The sequence below is a fragment of the Leptinotarsa decemlineata genome, unplaced genomic scaffold, assembly GCF_025532065.1.
Source record: "Leptinotarsa decemlineata unplaced genomic scaffold, Ldec_3_MD MMD2_tig00000010_RagTag_RagTag, whole genome shotgun sequence".
In the NCBI taxonomy this organism is placed as follows: domain Eukaryota; kingdom Metazoa; phylum Arthropoda; class Insecta; order Coleoptera; family Chrysomelidae; genus Leptinotarsa; species Leptinotarsa decemlineata.
The window spans coordinates 7,091,945-7,117,159 of NW_027412538.1; the positions used below are offsets into that span (position 1 = coordinate 7,091,945).

The 25,215-nt window shown below is 35.6% G+C and overlaps 1 protein-coding gene across 3 annotated transcripts in view; it reads left to right on the forward strand.

Moving 5' to 3' along the window:
* The window catches only part of LOC111507349 (nephrin), an 862,168-nt gene that overhangs the window by 801,728 nt on the left and 35,225 nt on the right, over positions 1-25,215 (forward strand). For all 3 annotated transcript variants that reach the window (XM_074171299.1, XM_074171300.1, XM_074171301.1), the window contains exons 8-9: positions 3,722-3,852; positions 9,699-9,858. In XM_074171299.1, coding sequence (XP_074027400.1) covers positions 3,722-3,852; positions 9,699-9,858 — 291 coding nt within the window. The remainder of the gene's footprint in view (positions 1-3,721; positions 3,853-9,698; positions 9,859-25,215) is intronic.

The window sequence follows — 25,215 nt, forward strand, 5'->3', positions numbered from 1 at the left end:
CAGAGGACTATCGGAAAGAATAGGAAGAATTGGTGCCAAGTACAACATCAGAACCTGCTTTGGATCCGAAAACACTATTCGTAGCAGCCTCACGAAAACCAGGCCACCAAACGCGGACAGCGAGGGGAAACCAGCAAATCAGGAATAGCAGAGCATGTTTGGACCCATCAACATAACATCAAGTGGTCCCAAGCTGAGATCATACACAGAGGGGAATATTGGTTCAGAAGGAAATTCAAAGAAGCCACGTAAATGTTTTACAACAACGAATTCAGCCAAGCTAGCGTAGAGATACGCAACATATGGAAACCCATCATCAAGCGAAAAATCACCAACTCCCGCCAAACCTTATCTCCCACTAAACCAGCGAAGCGGAAAAAGGAAAGCGGAGAAAGTGAAAGTACTCTAATGACCGATAAATAGTCATCTCTCGGAGGAATCAGTCCAGTCATCACCCGAAGACGAGATTGTGGATAACAACAATCGAAACTTCGTGAAGTAATTCGGCTTGGAATCTCTTTACTTTTTATTTTTTGTTCAAAAATTTATTTTATCTCACTATTATTTCATTTCAGGTTTTTTTGCTTAATATACTTGTTATTTCCAGCTATTCATTTTCAATTTTCCTTTTTCAGTTCTTTCAGGGATTTCAAATCATTTTATATAATATCAGACAATGGAAGTTCGAACTAATGTAATTCGCTATTAAAATTGTTAAAACACGGAATTCAATTCGTACACGTAATACTTACATTATATTCATATGTTTGAGCTTTATAGATATAAAAACAACCACCGAAAAACAAAAATGAAAAATACAAAGAATCTAAATAAGTAACTGGTTTTGTCAAAATTTTAGCGTGATGTCAGAGGTTGCATTTGGAAGGCTACTTCTTGTATGTAAGCTCTCATATTTGTAATTGCAATTCGTAGAATAGCTCTCAAATGCTCATATGTGAGAGGAGTGGCACATTAATTTTTTCTATAATTGACAATTGAAAAAGTTTGTTCGCATAAATAAGTGATACCAAAATTCGTGATGAACTGCTGAGCAAATGTTCATTTTCAAATGACTCGGTACATCACCAATAAATAACACACGATAAGGGTTTTCAAAAATCTTCGGTTTGCTTGAAACTCTCTCAAAATCACCAAATCTGTCGCTGAATTGGGTTCGCAGTTGTAATAAAATGTTCTTCATTTTATCACTTTTCGGATGAAAATCATTTCTAGTTTTCTCGACAGGCTTTTTACAATGCGGAAAATGATATATGTTTTCCTGGACTATCTTGTTTCGAATTTATTTCGCGTCGTTGAAAATTATCTCCAGAACAGAATAGGCGCATTAAAATGTGATGACTTTACATTTCTCGGCAGACTGACGGTTATTCTATAAAGCTATGGGTTGGTATAAGGGAGATATATTCTTTTTTCCTTCTACGATATAAAAACCAAGCATTATTGAATTTTAACGGGCTCCGCCTACGTCGTAACTTCTGTTCCTTCGAAATATAATGATATTGTCGGTTTCAGTGAAATATCTTGAAATATTTTTCTCCAAGACTCAAGAAACTAAAGATCATATGTTTAGTCTATTACACACAACTTCAGTTGCACTATATTTTGAATTCTTAATCTGTTATTATCATTTTCTGGAGAAATTTTTTGTCTCGAAAAGTTTAGGAATACTTCAATTTTTTTATTTTCCTCGAAAAAATTTTGAATTATTTATCCCTCTATTGAATGAAAAAAAAATGGTATACTGTTTTTCTATTGAAAAAAAACTGAGAAAATCGATTTTGCGAATGGATATTGTTTTTTTGAAAACGAAAGTCAACAGGTTACGTTTTGGAAACCATCACGGTGTCGAATTTAGACCAAGTCCGCAAATGTGGTTCATACTGGCAGCAAAAATAGATCCCGCATCTAATGTCAGTAACGAACATTGAGAACACTATCCTGAGAGTCAGTATTTATTCATTGTATTCGTTAATTCACTGTATTCATTCATTGAATACGGGATACAAACAGGTCGCTATCCAAAGCAGTATCCTCAAAAGATCACAGAGATTTAAACAAAAAAAATAAGTATCCAACAAACATGGTGAGGTTATATTGAGTACTAACAGCTATATTTATTTTGAATTTACAATATATTCTCAAGAATATCTCATATTATACATCCTATACAATTACACGCGATGCCAAAATGTAAACCATCATATTATAACTGTATGTGAATCCAAATCAAATAAGTTATTGAATTAATTAATGAGATTTGTCTATAGAAATATGTCACAAAAAATATCTAGGTTACTATAGTATTTATCGAAAGTTTCAATAATTTTGTTTCACTTAGACCGGTAGTTCTGAATTTTTCATATGTTGTCTACAAAACGCATGTATTTTTTTAACCAACCCTTTCCGGGTTGAAATTGAAAAATCAATATTATTTTTTCTACGCTGACGCATTGTATCTGAAGAATTTTTGGCTTTGAATTTAAGTATATGCCAATCCTACTTCAGTTTCTTGTTTTTATTCATGACAGAACAATTCTCTCTTACCTATTGGTAAGAAAGGGTGTTCAATTTGAAAAATACCACCGATACACTTTCGAATATGCTTCTATTCAAACAAAGTGAACCCATGAGTTTCATTATGTTATTTGTTAACTGAAGTGAATGGTCCTAAAGTTGGCATTTCAACAAATCAGTTGGTTTCTTCAGAGCAAGTCTCTAAAACTGTAAATCTTGCAAATTTCAAAAACATACAACATTGGGTAGAATTTTTTCTGTACCGTCCTGCAGCAGGGAACCAATGTTGTTTTTTATATACTTAAATGACCTAATAACCATCAACATCGCAGGACAATTTACTGTATTTGCCGATAATACCACTATTATATGGAGTAATAAAGAAATTGATCAGCTATCAAATATGATAAAAATAGATATTCAAAAAATTAAAACCTGGTGTAACTCCTTGTGCTCCAACCTAAACAAAACAAAACTATACGATTTAGATTTGGATAACCACTACATAGAAAATAAACAGCACACTAAATTCCTAGCCATTCACATAGACAATAAATTAAATTTTAAAGAACATGTATCCCGATTGAGTAAAAAAGTATCTAGTGGATGTTATGCTATTAGAGTGATATCAAATGAACTATCTCATGCATATAATTTTTTTATAAGACTTTGTCAATAAGATACTAATCTTTCGACAATAAAGCATATAAAAAAAATCAATTATGGCTGCTGGAGATGATATTCCAGAAAATACCAGAGCTGCACATTTCGGCCTGAATGGCCCTCGTTTACCCGATTTTTTTGTGGAAGATAACCATCTTCAAGGTTGACAGACCATGGTACATTTTTCTCAATCTAGAAGGATTGCTCCGTCCCGGACCAGATCACGTTTTCAGCGTTTAGTAGACCCGCTATTTCCAAATCAAGACATTGGCTTCGTTGAACTGTACTCGCATTCTTTATGTGTTATGTTGAGAAATTGTCCTTTTCAATTATTTGAATGAATACGAATATAACTGAGAAGAAATTTATGGTGTATTTTTCGTCACCTGATAATACTTCTATAGAAGGAATAATAAATTAGAATAGTATATCTTCTCCATCCCGCTCTTTCATACTGATATGTTTTCCTTTTCAATACTCCATTACTGTTTCCGTTGTTATTATTTTTTACTTTCCTTTGCAGATGTTCCTCTGGTTTCCTTAGAGCTTGGCAGTACCCTCAATGGTAGTACCATCAAAGAAGGAGTGGACGTTTACTTCGAATGCAACATCAAATCCAATCCGTGGGTTTATAAAGTCAGCTGGAGACAAAATGTAAGTTAATCAATCGCAACAACTTCCACAATTGAATATAATTTCAAAATATACCTATCATAAGTTACAGAAAAAGTATAGTTTTCTACTCTCGGAAAGTGATCATTACTCACTAGTCAAACTTCATTCTAACGAATAATGATCAAATGTCTTCTTCGTCTTCGAAACGAATATGCAGCATACAAAAATAAATTGAATAGACTTCTACAGAATCAATAAAGGATTATTCTAGAAACTTGAAAGAAAAAAATAGGCAAAAGTTGAAACGAAAATTGAGCAAATATCAAGAAAAAATAAAATTATTACTGATATAAAAGATATATCAAATGAATTCAACGACTATTTCTGTGACTAACTGAAGAGCTAGCTCTCAAACCGTAAACAACAAGTCTGTATAGATGATACCATTAGCGAAATAAGAAATATCACATATGGTGTGCCACAAGGAATTGTTCTTGGGCCACTACTATTCACGCTTATTAGCAATGGATATAGAAGGATGTGTCCTTAGTTTCACTGATGACACCGCAATATTTTATCAATCTGAAAACTGGAAGCCCCTCAGAAATGAAGTTGAACTGAATCTCAACAAAATCAAAGAATGGTTCAGATACAACGAACTAACCCTTAATATAGGAAAGACAAAACATCTTCGGTTCACTTCATACGCAAAAAACTTACAAAACATTGGTGATCTTGTTGTTGATCAGGAAACCATAATACTTGAAGAGAAATCGGTGAAATATCTAGAAATAAATATTGATAGGCACCTAAGATGGGACTTACAAGCAAAACATATTTGTAACAAGTTAAGAGGTTTCCTTTCACGTTTTGATTACTTGAGAAAAATACTGGACATAGCTCATTTGAAAACCGTTTCCATTTAACTTTTCCAATTCTTTATATTAATATTTTATCTTATATCCTTTCAACTTCTACATTTACATTCTTATAGTGTCGTTTTTATCAGCTTTTATAATCTATACTCACGTTTTCTGAAGTTTGTGTTTTACTAGTAATTATTATATGATATCTACATTTATAATTATCGTTATTCGTAATTTTATATTATGTTATTATGTAATATGTAGATTTCATTTCGATTTAACTTTTACAATATTTTATATTATTATTTTATTTTATATTCGTTCAACTTCTACTTTTCCACTAAGTCTATTTACTTCTCAAGTTATTTCTTCACACATTACATTAACATGCCGCAATTATATATGTTTACATATAGAAACAATTCTACACATCATCATCACGCACAAACTGTACCCAATTCAGCTTCAGTGACTACCTTGTTCATTCATTCATATGTATATTATATGTGAGAAATATGTATAACTTCTATTTGTATTTGGTGAATAAACATTACTACAATACATAACATTAGATTACATTACATTACATTACATTACATTACATTACATTACATTGCATTACATTGCATTGCATTACATTGCATTACATTACATTACATTCAATTACATTAAATTACATTACATTACATTCATTTACATTAAATTACATTACATTACATAACATTAAATTACATTAAATTACATTACATTCAATTACATTAAATTACATTACATTAAATTACATTAAATTACATTACATTACATTACATTACATTACATTACATTACATTACATCAAATTACATTACCTTACCTTACCTTACCTTACCTTACCTTACATTACATTACATTACATCACATCAAATTTTGGTACCACAATAATATAGTAGTACTGGTTTATTTTCCAGATTATTCGACCCTCTAAAAATTCACCTTTGCTAAACCCACTATCCATCATAAAAATAAAGCTGAAATGAATGTAAAGTTTCAGTATAATAAAAGTTGGGAAAATCAAATTGTGTTTTTCGCAAACTATTCTCTCGTGGAGCCCATGAGTTATCAACTTGCTGAATAATGTACAATTCTGAAATGGTTCAATTTCATCATCATGAAAGCTCGTGTCGTTCGTTAATTATTTAAATTCCAATTTAATCCGTTTTATGTACCGTATCAGATCGCTTCGCAGTAGACGTAACCGTAGGTGAAAATTATTCTCTATATTTTTTGTGCACGTTTCTATTTAAAAATCGATGGTACATATTGGAATGCATTTTATCGGGAAACGTGAATGACAGCCATATTGCCTGTCGGATCGCTAGGTGTCGATATCAATTTTATTAAGTAAGCATATAAAACGCTGTTACCTATATGAGCGAGAATGTTCCTTCGAGATGACGTTTCCTCAATAAACTCTGACAGGCAGCTTCAGTATAGAGAAACATCATCTATATTGGAATATGTTTTCCATTCACAAGATCCTATATGACCTGCTGGAGCAAAAATTTGGAAAACTATACGAATTTTTCAGCGTTTTCCTGTCAGTCCATTCGTTTTTCCAGAAATTTACAGTTGTATTGAAGTTGACAAAATATAGGGTCTTTCATTGAGCGGTGTCACTGTTTTTCAAGTTTGAAAGCCGTGGATTTTTGTAATTTCTTCCTGACGTTTCGCTGGCGCGAGTGGCTAACTTCTTCAGAGGTTTAACCATTATGGCTTGCTATCCGATGACTAACTTTTAGGCTTCGTAAAGCGTATTTATGCCTTGCCAGGTAATCAGTTGTATTGGCACCTGTATTTGTACCTGTACTTGTACCTGTACTTGTATCTGTACTTGTACCTGTACTTGAACCTGGAAGATTAACAATCTTGCTGCCTCTTGTCATTCCGTTCGTTATTCTTGAATTCCTCAAAATGGGGTTCCATATTCGATTTAAGTTCACCGCTTCTTTTTTTTCTGTTGAAATTCTCCGTGTGTTTGTGGATCTTCATTGCCTCCCGTACTAGTCGACTATAGTATCTCTGGTTGGGGGCAATTAGTTCTGTTTTCAAACAAAATTATGTAGTGTCCTTCACTAAGCGCGTGTTCTGCCACAGCTGACTTGTCCGCTTGGCCTAGTGTGCAGTTCCTTTTATGCTCTTTCAGTCTTGTTCCCATGGATCGTTTGGTGGTTCCGATATATACCACAAGTGCACGATATGCGATAGAGCGCTTCCCATCTTCAAATTTGAGTAAAACGAAGTATGGGTGGAATATAATCAGAAATTTCATTCGTTTGACAGACCTATTCATGCTATTGATGCTAACATCGTTCAAATATTCGCCACGTCTTCTCTGGGTGAAGCGCAGCCGAAACGTTCAATTTTCTATGACTCTGGCGCATGAATCAGGCTGAGTTTGACCGATGACATGGGTTATTTAGCTTTGAGGACCTATGTGGTTTGTGGCATCCTGCAGTTTGAAAACACCCTACGAGAAAAAGTCTAACAGGGTCAAATCGCACGGTTTTGGTGGCTAGTTCACATCACCTTCACGTGAGATGACCAAGAATTCAAATTGCTCGTGCAGAATATCCAAGGTGGCATGAACTGTGTGGCACGTAGCGCCGTTCTGTTGAAACCACATGACGTTGGTGCCCAGATCATCCAATCCAGGTCAAAAGAAGTTGGTAATCATCGACCTATAGTGCTCGCCGTCGACAGTGATGGCCTGGCCAACGTGGTCTCAAAGAAATATGAACTGATGACGCCACCAGCCCAAAATTCACACTAAACAGTCCCTTTTCCGGGATGCATTGGACGCGCTTGGATCTCATGTGAATTGGTATCGTTCCAAATTCGACAAGGCCTTATCGCTGAAGATAATTTTTCTATGAAAATTAGGGTCAGTTGCCAAGTGCTCCAGAGCCCATTCAGCGAATACAAGTCATTATCTATAGTCGTTTACCTTTAATTCCTGAGTCAGTCGAATTCTGTACGGGTGCAGGCCTAAGTCACGATCATTAAAATATGTAATCGCGGTTGTAAGAACTCTGCCAGCAGTTTTTGTTATATTTGTGGCGAGTTTGTTATTAAAAAACATTGGAAACATTAAAGTCATCGATGACATCGTAATGACATAAGCAGATCAAGTCTATTCCGTGACATTAAAAAATCGTAATTCATTGATGAAGTGTGTGTATTTTCTATAATGTTATCCAATTTGGTACTGAAGAGTCTTAGGGCAAGTGTCTTAAGGCAAAACATCGATGTATACCAGTGAGGATGGCAGTGTTCTATGTAAGTGCAATTTGTTACCATTCATTTAAAGTAGAACTCATGTAAATGATATCTGATTTTTATTCCACAACGAATGTTTCTTTATAAAAAAAATCTGGGAATCTTTCGAATAAAAGATAAAAATGAAAGGAGTATGTTTTCAGGAGTAGTTAGTTTTTGTGAATGAAAAGACTTTTCGGCTTTTACTTCCAGAGGAAGGATGAACGCAATTTCAGGTTTAAAATGAGGTCTTTGCAAAGATGTGCAGATCATGCATTAAAGTTAATTTCAGATACAGACTAGAAGAAAAATCAATACTACTTTCATATGAACATTGAGTTATACAAAAATCACTTTTTCCCATTCATATTGTACTCCAAACTTTCATTATGGAATTCAGTTAGATATCATTCATGAGAATGCTGCAAAATTTAACTAGCTGCCACTTCCCTGTGCGTGACAACCCTCAGAAGCCTAAACTTATACGAGCTAAGAATCAACCTTTCAACATATGAGGTGTTGTGTCAGGTGGCGTGAAAAGTTCCTAGGCTAACACATAGATGGCGCTACTAGTATCAAATCTGTATGATTTTCAGTTAACCCTAACCTTCAAAAGACACGTTTACAAATTTCACAGCTGTCGGACTATTAGTTTGTCGGATAGAACATTTTGAAGAGAATAGATATAAAGAAATATATTGTTTTGATAAAGCATTGCTTTTTGTCGAAAAAAATACTGTTGAAGCCCAACATTGACTTGAGAAACATTATTCGGGCTCCGCAACAGGAAAATCAACCGCTGAGAAGTGGTTTGCTAAGTTTAAATAAGATGAAATGAGCACCGAAGACGATGCACGAAATGGACGTCCCAAAGAGGATGTTACTCACGAAAACATAAAATAAATCCACAAAATAATTTTGGATGACCACAAAGTGAAGTTGATCCAGATGTCCGAGGCTCTAAAGATATAAAAAAAACGTCTTAGACATATTGTGCATGGGTATTTGATTATGCGAAAGCTCTTTTGAAAGTAGGTGCAGCGCGAGCTCACAGTCGACCAAAAATAACAACGATTTGATGATCCTGAGCAGTGTTTGAAACTGTTCCACAAATAACCAAAATTGCAAAAACTTATGACAAAAACCATCCATATTTTGAAAAATTTCAATAATTTGTATCTCGAAAACGAATGATTTTTTTATGAATATTTTATGTAATAAAGTTGTTTTTTTTTGAAGAAATCCACTACACACTTAGTTTTTGTAATATTCTCGGCAACTTCACCTAGCGACCTAGGAGCTAAGTAATATGCATCGATATAGAAAATTGTACATATCTTTTTTCATGAAAAGTACCAAAACAGGGTACTTTGAAATGAATACTGGTATCATACGCAGTGCCATGACATGAAAATTAATACGAAATTATGATTTCCCACGTCATTAAACCCCGGGTACCAAATTTCATGCGAATAACTTATTTTTTGCAAAAGTTATTATTAAAAATCGAGAAAAAAATCTATTTCAGCATCCTGTGTCTCCGAAACGAAGCATTTCCGGACACAAGTTTATATAGACTATTTTCCTACAATTGTCTCAGGGATACGTCACTTCAATACCGTAACGTACTTATGTTTCACCCTGTATACAGTATTTGAATTTTTTTTATTTGCCATGGTAGGCATTTCCTCCGTATTTCAACACTGATGGACATTCGTAATTTCAGGGCAAACAACTTTACAACAATATGCAAACAAACACCATAGTCAGCAACCAAAGTTTGGTCCTGCAATCCATTACCAGGGCTCGAACAGGGATTTACACTTGTGTCGGACACAATCAAGAAGGCGACGGCGAAAGCAATCCCGTTCAGCTCGACGTTAAATGTAAGTAAATTAAGTAGTTGCGCCACCTTATAGAAATTAGTTCGGTTATTAGTTGGGAGCCGGAAGTCCGGAAGTGAGTTGCGAGTTCCGTTGCTTGTTAGGAAAAGTTATCGAAGGGCTTAACGCGGTTTGTGTAGGTTAGGCCGTGCCTCACACGAGAAATATGCGATAAGTTTTCACATAATTTCGAGCAGTCATGTATTTCGAAGCAGAAATTGTTTAGCTGTGACATTTATGTATTTATTCAGGATGACACAGTCCATACGAATATGTATTGCCGATAAGCGAAATGTGATAAGTATATAAAGTCGGGGACAGTGTCATCTATTCATGTAAATAGTTGCCGATTTTGTCGTATATTATCTATTTTGAATAAAAATGTATGAACATCACATTACAGTGTACAACAGTCTAAGCCGCGCAAAGTTTCGCATTATAGATCAGGTGAATGGAAGGATTTTCAAGACCATTTCGGAAATTTCTCCTGGCTGGATGTTTGATTAGCTCTAAAGATCCATCAACTTGTGCTCCTGAAGTCACGGAAGATATTCTATCATTCATAGATGCATATATTCTTTTATCAATGAAACAACCTTCTAACGACGAACCTTGGTTCAACAAAAATTGCAAGTATGCAGTCGTCTCCAAAAATCTCGCCTACCGGCAGTAGCGCAAAAATCTCAGTGCCTAAAACTAAACTAGATTTGATAATGCTCGCAAATGCTGAAAGCAAAAAACTTCACATCCAGAGTATTAAGGATAAACTGCTTGCCAACCCCAACGGGTCTAGATCCTTTCGGTCGGTAGCTAAAGTTGTTAATCATAACTTTAAAAAATCCACAATTCCACCACTAACACAAGCGGATGGTTCAATTGCAACAAAAGCCATAGAAAAAGAAAATCTACTAGCTGAACAATTTGCGTCCCACTCCACAGTCAAAATCAACAAGGCGGCTGGCCCTGATGAAGTGCCCGTCATCGTGACTAAAAAGTGCGCAAATGAACTCGCACCAGTATTTTTCAGACTTTTCCTCTCTCACAAGGAAGGGGGTTTTCTTCTTGTTGTAAACCTATTCCCAAAACGGGCAAGAGAAATCTCTCAAATATCTATAGACCAGTCGCTTTACTATGGAGAAAGTCGCAAACCACCATATCCTCAAATATTTGGAAGGCTTCAATATCTTGGGCGATCATCAATATGGCTTTCGCAAACAGAGATCAACAGGCGACTTCCTATTGTATGTCATCCATATTTGGAATAACGCAATCGAGAAACATGGAGAATCAAGAGCTGTTGCGCTTGATATTTCTATGGCCTTTGACCGTGTGTGGCATGAGGGTTTGCTGGCCAAACTTCGATAATAGATCTCTCGAATACTTTTATCATCAATGCTGGTGTTCCCCAGGGATCCATAATTGTCTCCAACCCTCTTTTTATTGTATATCAACGACTTATTAGAAAAAAACAAGAATCCAATATATTGCTTTGCTGACCACAGTACAGGACGTCGGCAACGGAGAAACAGGAGGGACCAGGACGTTGCATATCTTAATGAGGATTTAGAAGTAATTTCGAATTGGAGAAAAAGTAACCAGGTTCAATTCAATGTCACAAGACATTCCTAACTGAATATAATGATGTCAGGTCAGACAATCCTGCGTTCTGCTTCAATAAGTTCGTTGGGGGGTTAAAATTGACACAATCATGTCGCTGGAATTGCAAAGGCTGCTTCTCATAATCTTGGAACACTGTTCCAAACCAGATAACTGTACACACCTCAACAACTTTTGATGCTTCATAAAGTTCAGATCAAACCTTATTTGGAGTATTGTCCTTATGTATGGAGCTCTTCCCTCAAACATACCCTGAAGTTGCTGGATTCCATCCAGAAAAGAGCCATCCACCTGATTGGAGACGCGAACATCACGTGCAACCTTGATAACCTCGAACTTCGAAGAAAGGTTAGAGATTTGTCTCTCTTCTATAGATCCTTTCACGGGAAGTGTTTAAGTGACTTGGCACATTTGATTCCACCAAGAGCGGACATATCAGAAATTCGCGACGGATTGTGGCTGCTTATTGTTACGAGGTTCAACTCAGTGCACCTCGAGCTTCACTGTTCAAGAACTCTTTCAACTATAGAACTGCGTTTATGTGAAATAAACTTCCTGAGAAAGTTTTTCCAAATGGATTTGATCTCCAGCGGTTCAAATCCAATGTAAATCGCTACTTTCGCAGAGGCACCGCCCTCAGAGCGCCTCAAGGATTTTCCTGTAGTGCTTGTGTTTTGTCCTTGAAAAACCATGATGAATCGCTAATCGAATATGCCCAGCCCGCGAAATTTGAATATTCACCTTATTTTTTTAACACTCCATTATACCATCTAGTTGTGACAAAGACGAGTATAAATAATATATCGTATTCAAGTAACACTGTTTTGTTATGTTATTACATGAATAACATATCTTCTGATTCAATATTTTTTGATAGATTTTTTTTCTTACTTGACGAAGATCCAGAGTAATTTCATAAACTACACCTCAAGATTTGATTTCCACAAACTTCATTTGAAAATATATATCACGACATGTTTCGCTAACACAATAGCTTCTTCAACAGTGATTTGAATACTACAGGTTGCTTGTTATGCTAATATTTATATACTACAGATAACCATAATAAATATAGACTGCCTACAACAAATTACCTAAACCTCTACCTGAGGTACCTCTTCAATTATGATCACCTGAATCATATTACCTCAGATCCATATTGTAACGAATCTGAAGCCGGCCCTGACCGATATCTCAGCCAGAAAACACATGACTCATCGCGAACCGCCGCGAAAAGAATAGATGAGTACCGAAACCGCTAGAGGTATCTAGAACGATCGTTACCAATATAAAAGATCGGGTCCTCGCTCAGAGAGGGAGTCTGGTTAACAAAGAATTCGAAGAGTGAAGATAAATTAAGCGTTAGTTGCTAAGTGTTGTATATAAATTAGTTGTGATAGTGAAATATTGTTAAAAATAAATTTGTTTAAAACAGTTAATTCTTTAATTCGTTACAATATCAACACAAAGTAGCAGCTTATGATAGCATGATTCACAGATTAGTCAATGTACCTCCTTCAATAGATAATTTCAATGAAGAACTTAATATCATCAAGCAAATTGCAGTAAATAATGAGTTTGAAGCCGAATTAATAAACAAAAAACCTTTTCAAAAAATTCTGCTCAAAAGCGATTCGAGACGTTTTTCCTATTGATGAGTTAGATAATCAAAATTATAGAGCTTTAACTTATTTTGGACAAACAACGGAAAAAGTGGCTTCATTTTTGAGAAAACGAGAAATCGGGAGTATATAAATCAAAGTATGGAACTTGTCCTGAGGTATATATTGTTCAAACTGGTAGAACATTCAGGAATCGAATCCAGGAACATCATATGAGCTATGTAAATAAGAAAACAAGTTCAACATATTCAAATCATCTTTTAGAAGAAAGTCATATCATCAACGAAGAGTTCGAAATTTTACACGTAGAAAATAAAGGTTTAAAACTGAATCATTTGGAAGCAATGGAAATTGATGAACTTAAAAATTCAAACATTACAATGAATGACCAACTGAATTTGAATAGATCACCGTTATTAAACTTATTTTCCTAGACCAAGAAAGAATTATTATTGATGTAGAAATGAAGGTATATGATTCAGGTGACCATAATTGAAGAGGTACCTCAAGTAGACGTTTAGGTAATTTGTTGGAGATAGTCTCAATTATGGTTGGTTACCTGTAGTATATAAATATTAGACAAATGGAAGCGAATATTGAACATACATACAGTACACGATGAAAGATCTGAAATTGCGGTTTGAATATATAAGCAACAATCGATATTCACCTTCTGAATTATTTCTGAAAACGCCTGTCGTAGTAGAATTGTAGATTATGCAAATGTATACCTCCAAGATACCGTTGATTTTTCTTGCCTCTAATCGATATTTTCTATATTATTCACTCCACAATCCGGAACTATCGTGCTCCGATTTTCCACCGACCCATAATTCACCACATGATATCGTCATATTTTATTGTCGCGAAAGAAACTGGGAAAATAACTGGAAAACAAGCTGCCGTTCGGTGTGAGAGAATCGCGAGTGAAATCAAAGTTAAACTTCGCCCATAAATCAACAAATAAAATAGAAGTTTGTAATGCGTCTTGTGAATGTTCAAATGGCAAAATCGTAATGGGAAATGGTGGTTTAACATGCTAGGAATGCAGGACTGTAGCCAGCTCAAACAGTCGTAATATAGACTGCTATCATATTAAATTCTTGAGTAAGCAAGTGTCCAGGAGCATAAAGTTAATACAAACTGTTTCGTTCAGTTTTTTCACGTCCAGATGTGTATGACTGCAAGGAAATAACTGGCTTTTGGACATGGAAAAACGTACTCATTTACATACAAATTAAATGACAACTTCTCGACGACGTTGTCGCCATCTACAGGACAACAATAAATATAGATGATTATCGAACTGTTATTGTTTATTGTACATTTCCGGAAAAACTATCAACATATTCAGAAAAAAAGCTACAATACAGACCCTGACACATGAAAGTAAACCGAATAACATTGATCGTTTTATGAAATCTCTCTTGAATTTAGAAATACAAAGAGGTGGTCCCAGAATTACCGGGCCCAACAAAGACAACAAAAAATTTTGGAAAAAAATTATTAATTTTTCAACATAATCTCCTTGCAGTTCTATATTCTTTTCCTAGGGACGTTCAGTAAGTTCGATGCCGTTTTTATTATAAGAACTGTCTTGCTGGGGGCTAAATGTGACGAAAAGAGTGCCCTTCTATTTTTATTATTTATAATTGACCTCAGAAATTATGTCGACTGTAATAAGTTATTTTTGCAGATGATTTAAAAATGTATTTACCACTAGAAACTATCGAAGACTGTAATACATCACAACAACAGTTAGAAAATATACAGACTTGGAGTGAACTTAACAAACTATATCTCAATGCATCCAAATGTAAAGTAGCGTCTCATAGTGGGAAAATGTCAGTCGTGGAGTATAATCATCGAGTAGATACCATTTCGCTGTCACGAAGTAACTCAATTGAAGATTTTGGTGTAAATTTTGATCAAAATTTGTCTTTTTCCAACCACATTAGATCGAAAAAAACTGAAGCATTAGGAGTTTATGGATTTATGGTTCGCAATTGTAGATCTTCTTCAAACATATCTGCTCTATTTACTCTTTATATAGCCTACGTAAAGTCGAAATTAGAATATAGCTCTATTCTATGGTCTCCATTCTACAATTGCTATAATACATTAATTGAAAGAGTTCAACGTCGTTTCCTAAAGTTTATTTCCTCCAAATTTCATTGTATCTATCCTGATAGAGGTATTCCATACAAAAATCTCTTACCATAACATTCAATATTGAAAGTCTTGAATTACGGAGAAAACTTGCTGGAATAATTTTTCTGTATTTGTACCTAAAGTCACCTATCTTTAGCATTTGCAAATACTTCAATTCAATTTCAAATTTGTGTGGTATCAGTTTTGATTCCCTAGAGTATATTGTTGACACTGCATCTCAGTATTTCATAGAGAATTTTTAATTTTCTGGTATAGTTTTTGCTTGATTTTCTCACTGAAACGTTGCACTGAGTTTGCGTAATACTCGCCGTTGATAGTTTTCCTTTTCCAAGATTGTCAATGAACATAATTTCACACGCATTCCAAAAACCTAATGCAATAACCTTGCCTGCAGATGAAACAGTCGTCGCCTTATTTTGAGCTGGTTCTCCCTTTGAGTCCACTGTTTTAATTATTCTTTCGTCTCAGGTGTGAAGTGATCGACCCATGTTTCATTCATGGCTATTAAACGACGCAAGAATTCTGCTTTGTTGCTGTAATACCTACTTTGCTAAACACTCAAAATAAAACATCTTCGCGACGCTGTTTTTGCTCGTGTGTGAGCAAAAGCGGCATTCATCTTGCACACAGCTTTCTCATGTCCAAGTGTAGTCGCTGGGAACCAAATCTGGCGAATATTGTATATACGGGAGAAATTCTAAGCCTATTTTATGCAATTTTGCAATCGTTTTCATTGATTTGTAACACTGTGCATTTTTTGATGTAGCAGCACTTTCTTTTTTTCAAACGGAGTCTTTTTCAGCAATTTCGGCCTTCAAACGCTCCAATAACGCTCTATAATATTCACTGTTGCTTATACTTTCCTTCTCAAGATACTCAATAGATAATACCCTACGCATATCCAAAATACCGGACCCATAACCTTTCTAGTCGATTTTTGTGTTTTCGAGTGGTTTGGACGAGGTTCACCAGTTGCTTTCTATGATGTCGATCGTTTTGATTCCGGAGTGAAGTGATAGATTCATGTTCCATCCATTGTCACATATCGACGCAAAAATTCCGGTTTGTTATGTTTAAACATGGCCAAGTATTGTTCAAAATCACCAAGACGTTCTTCTTTTTGGTCAGCAGTGAACTCGCGCGGCACCCACTTTGAAAACAGCTTTCTCATAGCCAAATGCTCATGCAACATAAAGCCAACACGTTCTTTTGATATCTTTACAATATCAGCTAACGCACGCAACTTCACTTTTCGATAATTCAATACGACTTTTTATGGATTTTTTTATGTTTTCTTGTGTTACTGCCAGTAACTTTATACATCACAGCATGCGTCAAATCCGGTAGATCTGATTTTTTTGCAGACTTGTTCATGATATTGGCCTAATGAATTGTGACCTCGAGCGCCGAACGCAACTTTGTCAAAAATCGAAAAAACCGCAAAAAAATCGGGTTTTTTCAAATTTTGGAGAGTTAAATTCCTGAAGGACTAGTTTTAAAGTAGACTTAAGACTAATAGAACTGTCTCTGTAGACCCACTAGTTTTCGAGAGTAAGCCTTTCAAAGTTTATCATTTTTTTCGAACTTCGCAATTTTTTGCAACTCCGTCTTTCTGATTAATTTAATTTTGACCCTGATTATACCATCGGAGCTGGTATGATGATGATTTTTAAGGTTGAAGAATGAACTAGGAAGATATTGAAATAAACAACTCAAAGAAGAAGGAGAGAAATGTAGAAGAATTGATAAATTCTTATTCATGTAATGGAACACATGTTCTGAAAATGAAAGTCAGTTTTGAAATAGAACAATTTCATCTTTGATTTCGTCTATTAATTGAGCTATGAATAATGAAGTAATAAAGATAAGTAAAACATAAGTTAATAAGTTTATTTGTAGGAAATTGAGTAATATTAAAAAAATCAAATTGAATAATAAATCAAATTTGTATTAAATCAATAATTGAGTAATAAATCAAAAAATTAAATTATTTAGCCCTCTTGGAAGGTCCCGGTTGAGGTTTGACCGTGTTTGGATCGACGTATTGGGATGGCATATCCCCATCAGGGAATGGTGATGAATCGTCGACGTCTTGGGTCCACAAGTCATCTTCCATTTCAACATCGGACATATCGTCGCCATCTGGGATATTTACTACTGCAACATCAGGTATATTGTCACAAGAGGCCCCGATGCAGCGCCTGCAAATTGATAAGCATTTTAATCCTGCCTTTCGTGGATATCCACCCCCAGGAAAGAGGGTTCAGTGTGAATCCCAACCACGCCTGCACCTGTAAGAAGATTTTACATGAGGATCGAAAATGATGAATGGTATGTAACTGATGCAAGGACAAATATTTACCTGATGGTATGTCCGCAAAGAGTGAAATCGAGCAGAGGCTCGTGTAGGAGGTAACCAGGCTAGATTGAAGCTGTTTTTCGTCGCAGCCCCGGCGAATAGTTGGTGCCTTAGCTCGTCAAGGTTATGGGCGTTGGGATTACCTCTGTATGGAGCAATTATGACTAGCTCTCCTGCTGTTGCTATCTGGTCAGGTGTAGAGTTGGTGTTGAGAAAAATCGCAGCTTGCTTTTCAACATCCGGATTTTTTTCGACTATGGACATCAATCGCATCTTCCCTAAGCCAAAGAAGCAGGATATCGAGTCACAACCACTAGAGGTATGGATGAAGAGGAGAAGCTCTGGTTTGAAGAAGTGGTGCTGAAATACATGACGATTTCCCCTGGACTTTCCTGTTGGTGGTGCCTGGTAGAGATTTGTTGGGCAAAACTGTGTTCTCAGATATACGCTCTCTTATTTTAAGAGCCCATTCATCACCACGTTTCTCAGCTGTTTTCAAGATTGTTGCACAACTTTTCCGCAGTTTTACGCAGTAATAACATTGTTCCGTTCTTCTGGCTTCTTCTCCCTTTCTGCCACAAGGACCTCTTCAGTTATTTTGTCTCCACATAGACAACAGTGTTCTCTGAAATCGAACTGCTCAGAGACTGATCTCGTGGCTTTTGATGGCGTAATATTTGATTCTTCACTGCCAACAGCTGCTTTGATCAACTTCGGATTGTTTTATTTTATCCGACAAACACTGTGCACATATATTTCATTTACGACCTTCAATAAGCGCTGATTTTCTATGTTCTTGAGGAAATTCTCGATGCAAGAGAGGTTTTTACATCTCTTCCCTTCACTAGGATAGAAAAACCCGATTTTTCGCGGTTTTTTCGATTTTTGACAAAGTTGCGTTCGGCGCCCGGGGTCACAAATTTGGATTATTCATTAGGCCAATATCACAAACAAGTCTGCAAAAAATCAGAACTACCGGATTTGACGCATACTTCCCCATACTTTCAGGCGACAAAGTTACTGGATTACGACCACGTTTGAAGTCAGCAAACCAACGTTCAATGGGGAATATTCCTCCTGAAGAAAATCAAGTAGTTTTCATGAAAGAGCTCTAAAACAACGTATTTCGAACTTATCATTTCAACCTTCTTCTTTAAAAAATCATTTAAATACCTGAAAGAGAGGAATGAAATAATGCATATAACATTTAAAGGGATTCGTTTCTATTTCACCATTTGGCAACATCGGTTATAGCTAATAAAGGACAATGAATCTGTTACCTGTATGAGACAAACAAAGATGACATATTTCAGAGGCGGGCTGTGCTGTTTACATATGTTCCGAGTTCCTAGACATTCTGTGACATATGACATTTTGTGCACCTAACCTATATTCCTCTATATAAATAAATAACAAAACAACTGTTGTTTATGTGGCTTGTGGAGGTGGTATAATTCATATTTTGCCTTAATTGTTGATTTATAAAGATAATTTTCCTTTTGTGAGGTAGAATATCTAGGTAATCTGAACTCCGATCTATCATTCTAGGCGCTGTTGCCAATATGTGAATTAGAAACAAATTCCTTTAAAAATTAAAACCCAACATTTGAAACATCAATTTGAATACTTTTCGAAGTGAATTTGAAAAACTCATGAATCAAACTCAACTTTATTTTGTTCAAACTTGCATTTGGTATAATAACCCAAGTTGAGGAACATTCCCAGTCGTCATCCCGATACACAAAAGTGGGAACAAAAACATTGTTACCAATTATAGACCCATTTCACTGATAACGAAACTATCAAAAATATTCGAGAAATTATTGAAAACCAGACTCTTATCTTTTATAAATAAATTTAAACTTCTTTCTTGTAAACAATTTGGCTTTAGAGAACAAATCTCCACGGTGGATGCTATCCTATACGTCACAGAGAAAATACACCAAGCTTTGGAAATGGGAACTCCATGTCTTTGCTTATTCATAGATTTAAAAAAAGCATTTGATACTGTCAGCCATAAGCTACTCCTAGAGACACTAGATAAAATAGGAATAAGAAGTAATTGTTATAACCTCATTGAAAGCTATTTGAATGAAAGGACACAGAAAGTGAAAATTGGTGATGATTCAAGTAACTCAAAAATCATTGAATATGGAATACCGCAAGGCACAGTCTGGGTCCATTGTTATTCAACCTATATGTGAATGAATTGTTCTCAGTTGCTAGTAAAGGTGACATCGTAGGATATGCTGATGACACCGTTATCTTTTATCAAGCTCCAACATGGCAGGAACTAAAAAATACTACAGAAATAGATTTCAAATTTATTAAAGAATGGTTCGATAACAAACTATTGACAGTCAACTTCGAAAAAACCCACGTTCTTCCTTTCAGTTGTAACAAATCTGGCAACCCTCCTTTTCGCCACCTAGAAATAAATATAGATGGAAAAATGTTGAAACTGAATACTACAACTGTAACAAAATATTTAGGAATATATCTGGACAAACATCTTAAATGGGATTATCATATAAAATACGTGACCAAAAAACTCCAAACCATTTTATATAAATTCAAATATCTGAACACTTACTTACCCATAGAAGAAATGAAAGTAATATACTCCTCTCTCGTACAAAGTCATATCCGATATGGTATTGAAGCCTGGGGTGGTGCGCTTAAAACCCATCTCAATCGACTAGAAGTGATACAGAGACGGTTCTTGAAATTAATGCTACAGAAAAGCTCTAGATACAACTCTGATAGCCTCTACAAAGAAATAAAAATCATGGATATCAGGCAATTATTTTACCTTTGTGTGAATATGAAATACCACTTTCAAAAACATAAAGCTGATATTCCTAACCATGAATACAATACTCGAAACCGTAACAAACACATCCTACCGCATGCTACAAAATCAAAAACTCAAAGAGCATACTCTTATGTTTCAATAAAAATTTATAATAACCTACCAGGAGAAATAAAAAAATGTAAAAGTAAACAAAACTTCAAGAAAAAGTTAAAGAAATATATCAATGAAAATGAAAGGAATATGATCTCCCAACTATTTGAACCCTAGTGGAATACAACCAATGTATGTCATTTAACTTTTTTGTATTATTTGAATTGTATTCTTTATAGAATTCAAGCTGACTATATATATTAGTTTTAGAGTTGTATATTTTTAAAATTTCACCATTTGATAATTTTTATACATACAGTGTGGTCCAACGAAAACTTAACACCTCGAGTTTCCGGCGTTAACATGAAAATGTGGAAAATCGCTCGAACCCGTCAATTTCTGATTCGAGGGGAACAACTGTTCCACTGTTTTCATCCCCGTGACTTCAACCCCCTAACGGGAGTGAGCACAACCCCTTGATTTTGAATAGGGATGAGGGGTGTTGAGATACCTCATTTTGAAGATCTTATCGTGTACTATCTGACCGTAAAATTTCGCTCCAAAATATCCATCGATAACGACATGACAGGTAAAAGAGTGGAAGAGTACGTACTTTTGTGATTACTTTATTAAATGTTCGAAATGGGCACCATCCACTTCCATGCAGTAATATAAGTTTTGCTGAAAACGTTCACGTACATTACTCAAGATGTCTGGTGTAATTTGACGGCATTCATTAATGATCCGAGTTCGCAAATCATCCAGTGACTCAGGCTGGGTAGCGTAAATCTTGGATTTCAGGTGACCCCATAGAAAAAAGTCCAGTGGAGCCAGATCCGGTGATCTGGGTGGCCACTCAATATGTCCCCTTCTTCCAATCCAGGCGTGAGGAAAATTGTCATCTAAAAACTGACGCACCGGTTGAACAAAGTGAGGTGGTGCGCCATCTTGTTGGAAAATGATCGTTTGATGGTCTTCTGCATTCTCCAATACTTGCACGAGGGCTGGATAAATAGCGTTCTCCAATAGATCGAGATAAAGTTGGCCTGTGAGATTACCGGGTAGAAAAAAAGGGCCGATTATGTGATTTCCATAAATACCCGCCCAAACATTTAATTTTTGGGGGCGCTGTGTATACACCTCACGAAATAATCGTGGATTTTCATCTGACCAATACCGACAGTTATGCCGGTTTACAATGCCGTTAAGGTAAAATGAACACTCGTCCGAAAAACAGATATCGAACATGTAGTTTTGATTGCAGTTAATTATTTCACTGATCACTTCACAGAACTGGAGTCGGCGATCGGGATCATCCTCATTCAGTTCCTGAACCAATCGTATCTTATACGGATGGAATTTATGTTGTTTCAGGATTCTCATGATTGTTGTGCGTGAAACACCAGATACCTCGGACAATTTCCTAGTACTAACGGTCGGATCCATTGCTATATGACCTAAGACAGCCACGTCCCTCGCTTCGTCTCTTTCATGCACCCTCTTTTTGTTTCCAACTGACCCAGTAGCGTCAAATTTGGCAACCAGTTGCACAACGTAAGCAGCGGATACATTTTTTCCAGGATGTCGTTCGTTAAATAAAGCCACTGTTGTGCGCGCAGAGTCGTTATTTCGGAAAAATAATTTTATCATTTCCACCCTTTCTTCTACGGAATACACCATTTTAATTCCACTACAAATTTACAATCGCTTGTACACACTTGTACCGTTCTTAACAATTCACGATAGACTAAGGTACAAAAACAAGATCCGTCTACTTTTTTGGACAAAAAATTAACCACTCAATACCTTTGAAATGCGTCGGATACGAATAATATTCTCGAGATAAATTCCATATTGCCTCTTTCACTATTTTCGCTGTTATTTCATTATCGATGGATATTTTGAAGTGAAATTTTACGGGCAGATAGTACACGATAAGATCTTCAAAATGAGGTATCTCAACACCCCTCATCCCTATTCAAAATCAAGGGGTTGTGCTCACCCCCGTTAGGGGGTTGAAGTCACGGGGATGAAAACAGCGGAAAAGTTGTTCCCCCTCGAATCAGCAATTGACGGGTTCGAGCGATTTTCCACATTTTCATGTTAACGCCGGAAAATCGAGGTGTTAAGTTTTCGTTGGACCACACTGTATATTTTTCCTTTTTTATTTGTCTATTTATCTGTTAATTTCAAGGAAACAAGTACTTTGTACTTATCCTTAATCACTTGTTCACTCCATGCAATTGTATTATTCATATATATTCATATATTGTTTTTTTTACTGTGAATAAAGTGTCTATTATTATTATTATTATTCCCGATTGTTATTTCTGATGGAGCAGAGTCCTTGTAACACTTTTCAAGCCATTGCTTCGCTTGAACAGTATTTTTTCCCATCAAGAAGCAGTATAAAATCAAACCACGAAATTATCTTGCTCCATTGTTTTGGAAATGACAAAAGTAGTGTCAATCTCAGCAAAATAACTCACAAACTTATGAGTGGAATAACATGAAATTTCAACAGTTTTTTTTTGAAGATTATTACTTCCTAAAAAAGTGAATGCAATAAGACTAGCGCCATCTATGTGTTAGGCCCGAGACTTTTCAGCCCATGTATTATCCTTGCCGAATTAATATTGGGCATAATATTATGATTAAGACAGTTTTCCAAAAGCCTACTTTCCTCCTGCGTATTGTGACGATCGAAGATGCTATTGTGTGTTTTTTGAATACATTGCCAAAAAATACCAAATTAAAAGATATTCTCATGTGGCTTTCTCTTCATAGGTAAGTCTCTCGCCAAAAGGTCAACTTGTTGAACTTGATTCATGATAAAAAATCTGTCAATTCCATTTTCAGTAGTGAACTCTGTATGCGAACCGCACGTTTGTATCCGTAAGGCAACTGTTTCATTGTAAAGCGCAAATATTTGCGACGCTAACTTTGATTCGGCATGTAACTTTGTAACTCGGATTGAAAGCTCTCATATTGGTCTTTTGAGTTCGTTTTGCTGAACAAACAACAGCGAATAGGTAGATTGTGACCGAGGAAAGTATGTACGTAAAAACTCAAAGGTTGAATTGTTTCGGAACATTAATTTATATGCTCCAACCCTGTGAAATGAAAGTAAGTAGATATGTTTTGGGGTTGATCATTCTTTTTGATTCAGTATTCATTGTAGTTGAGTGTCGGATATTTGATCATTTATATTATTACTCACTTCACTTACAACATTTTTGATATGAACAATAACATATCTTCCTAATATCTTTGCAAACTTTCTTCACCTTCAGATGCGAATCTTTGAAAAATTACATACGTGAATGTTTCAAGAAACAAGGTGAACTTTCAAATTTCGTGGGCTACATACAATGGATTAGTGATATTTTTTATGTTGGTACATTTGTTTCGAACATATGTTCACATTTTCAGCTGTTTATCATGTCTAGTTTGTTGGTGAGAGGCATAAAAATTAGAAATGTTCAGATTGTTCGGCGATTTTACGCTATCAAAGAAATGAATCAAAGAATTTGCACCAAATATACAATTTCAGGTATATATTATAATAGTGAAGAATAATGTGATACAAATCATGAAACTATGATAAAACAAATATTAGTTGGCATTCCAGGGCTACCTCATTGATTCCAGTAACGCATTTGCTTTTTCAGCTGCAGGAAAACCCGAAAAAACCTGCAGCAACGGATCATCTGAAGATCTCAATCTGCCAATATCATCTCTTCCATAAAATGAAATGTAGGGTGTCTCCAGAGGCTCCAATAAGTTCATAACATCGCCAGAACACTTCGTGACACGACTATCGTCAATCTTAAACCAGTCCGTTTTGTCATTGCCCAAGGCGTAATAATGACCAAGTTCAACGCCAGAACCACAGTTAACAATGACTGCATGAATATTATAATGGTGGTCTGCTAGATTCAAGTGTTCATCTATTTTGAACCTTCGTAAGAATTTGAGGTTGAGTCATGTTTGAATATCATCAGTGTCATTATTAGGTTGACTGGTGCCTCAGCTACACTTGTTTTCTTATAATATTCAGTTAGTTTGGTACATGTTTGTCAATACAATTTTATCATCATCCGTTAAAAGTTCCATTTTTAGATGATTTGACAATAAGCTTTGCAAGGACTGGTTATCAGTCATATTAGGAAACGCTAGTTGGAGTTCCAGAAAATCACATACGTTTTTGCTACCTCTGGAACATTTACTACAAAGTAAACAAGTGAGGATTTTTCCAGCAAAAGATCTACAAACACAAGACGGGATAGACTGTATGGAATCATTCAATCCAGAGCGGTCAGTAGTATTAATTATGCTATTGTTTTTCTCACGAAGAGTATTCAACAATAACCCCAAGAATTCGGAACAAACCTCTTGTTTTCCTAACGAGTATCTAGTGGACTTCAAAGACTTCAGGAAATCGCTTGGTGGAAAAGTTGATACATTCTTTCGAAAATGCAACATTCTCGTTCTTGTTCATCGTTAAAACCTCGTTCTTGAAATTTTTCATCATGAATAACACTTGTAAAATGTTAATCATGTAGCAAGTGTAGCAAGCAAGATTTTCAGGATAACTGTCTACTGATGATTCGTAAGGAAGAACGTTTCAAAGAAACTGTATCAGAACTATTTCTCAAGCTGCAATTCTTCCAAGTGATGAAGGG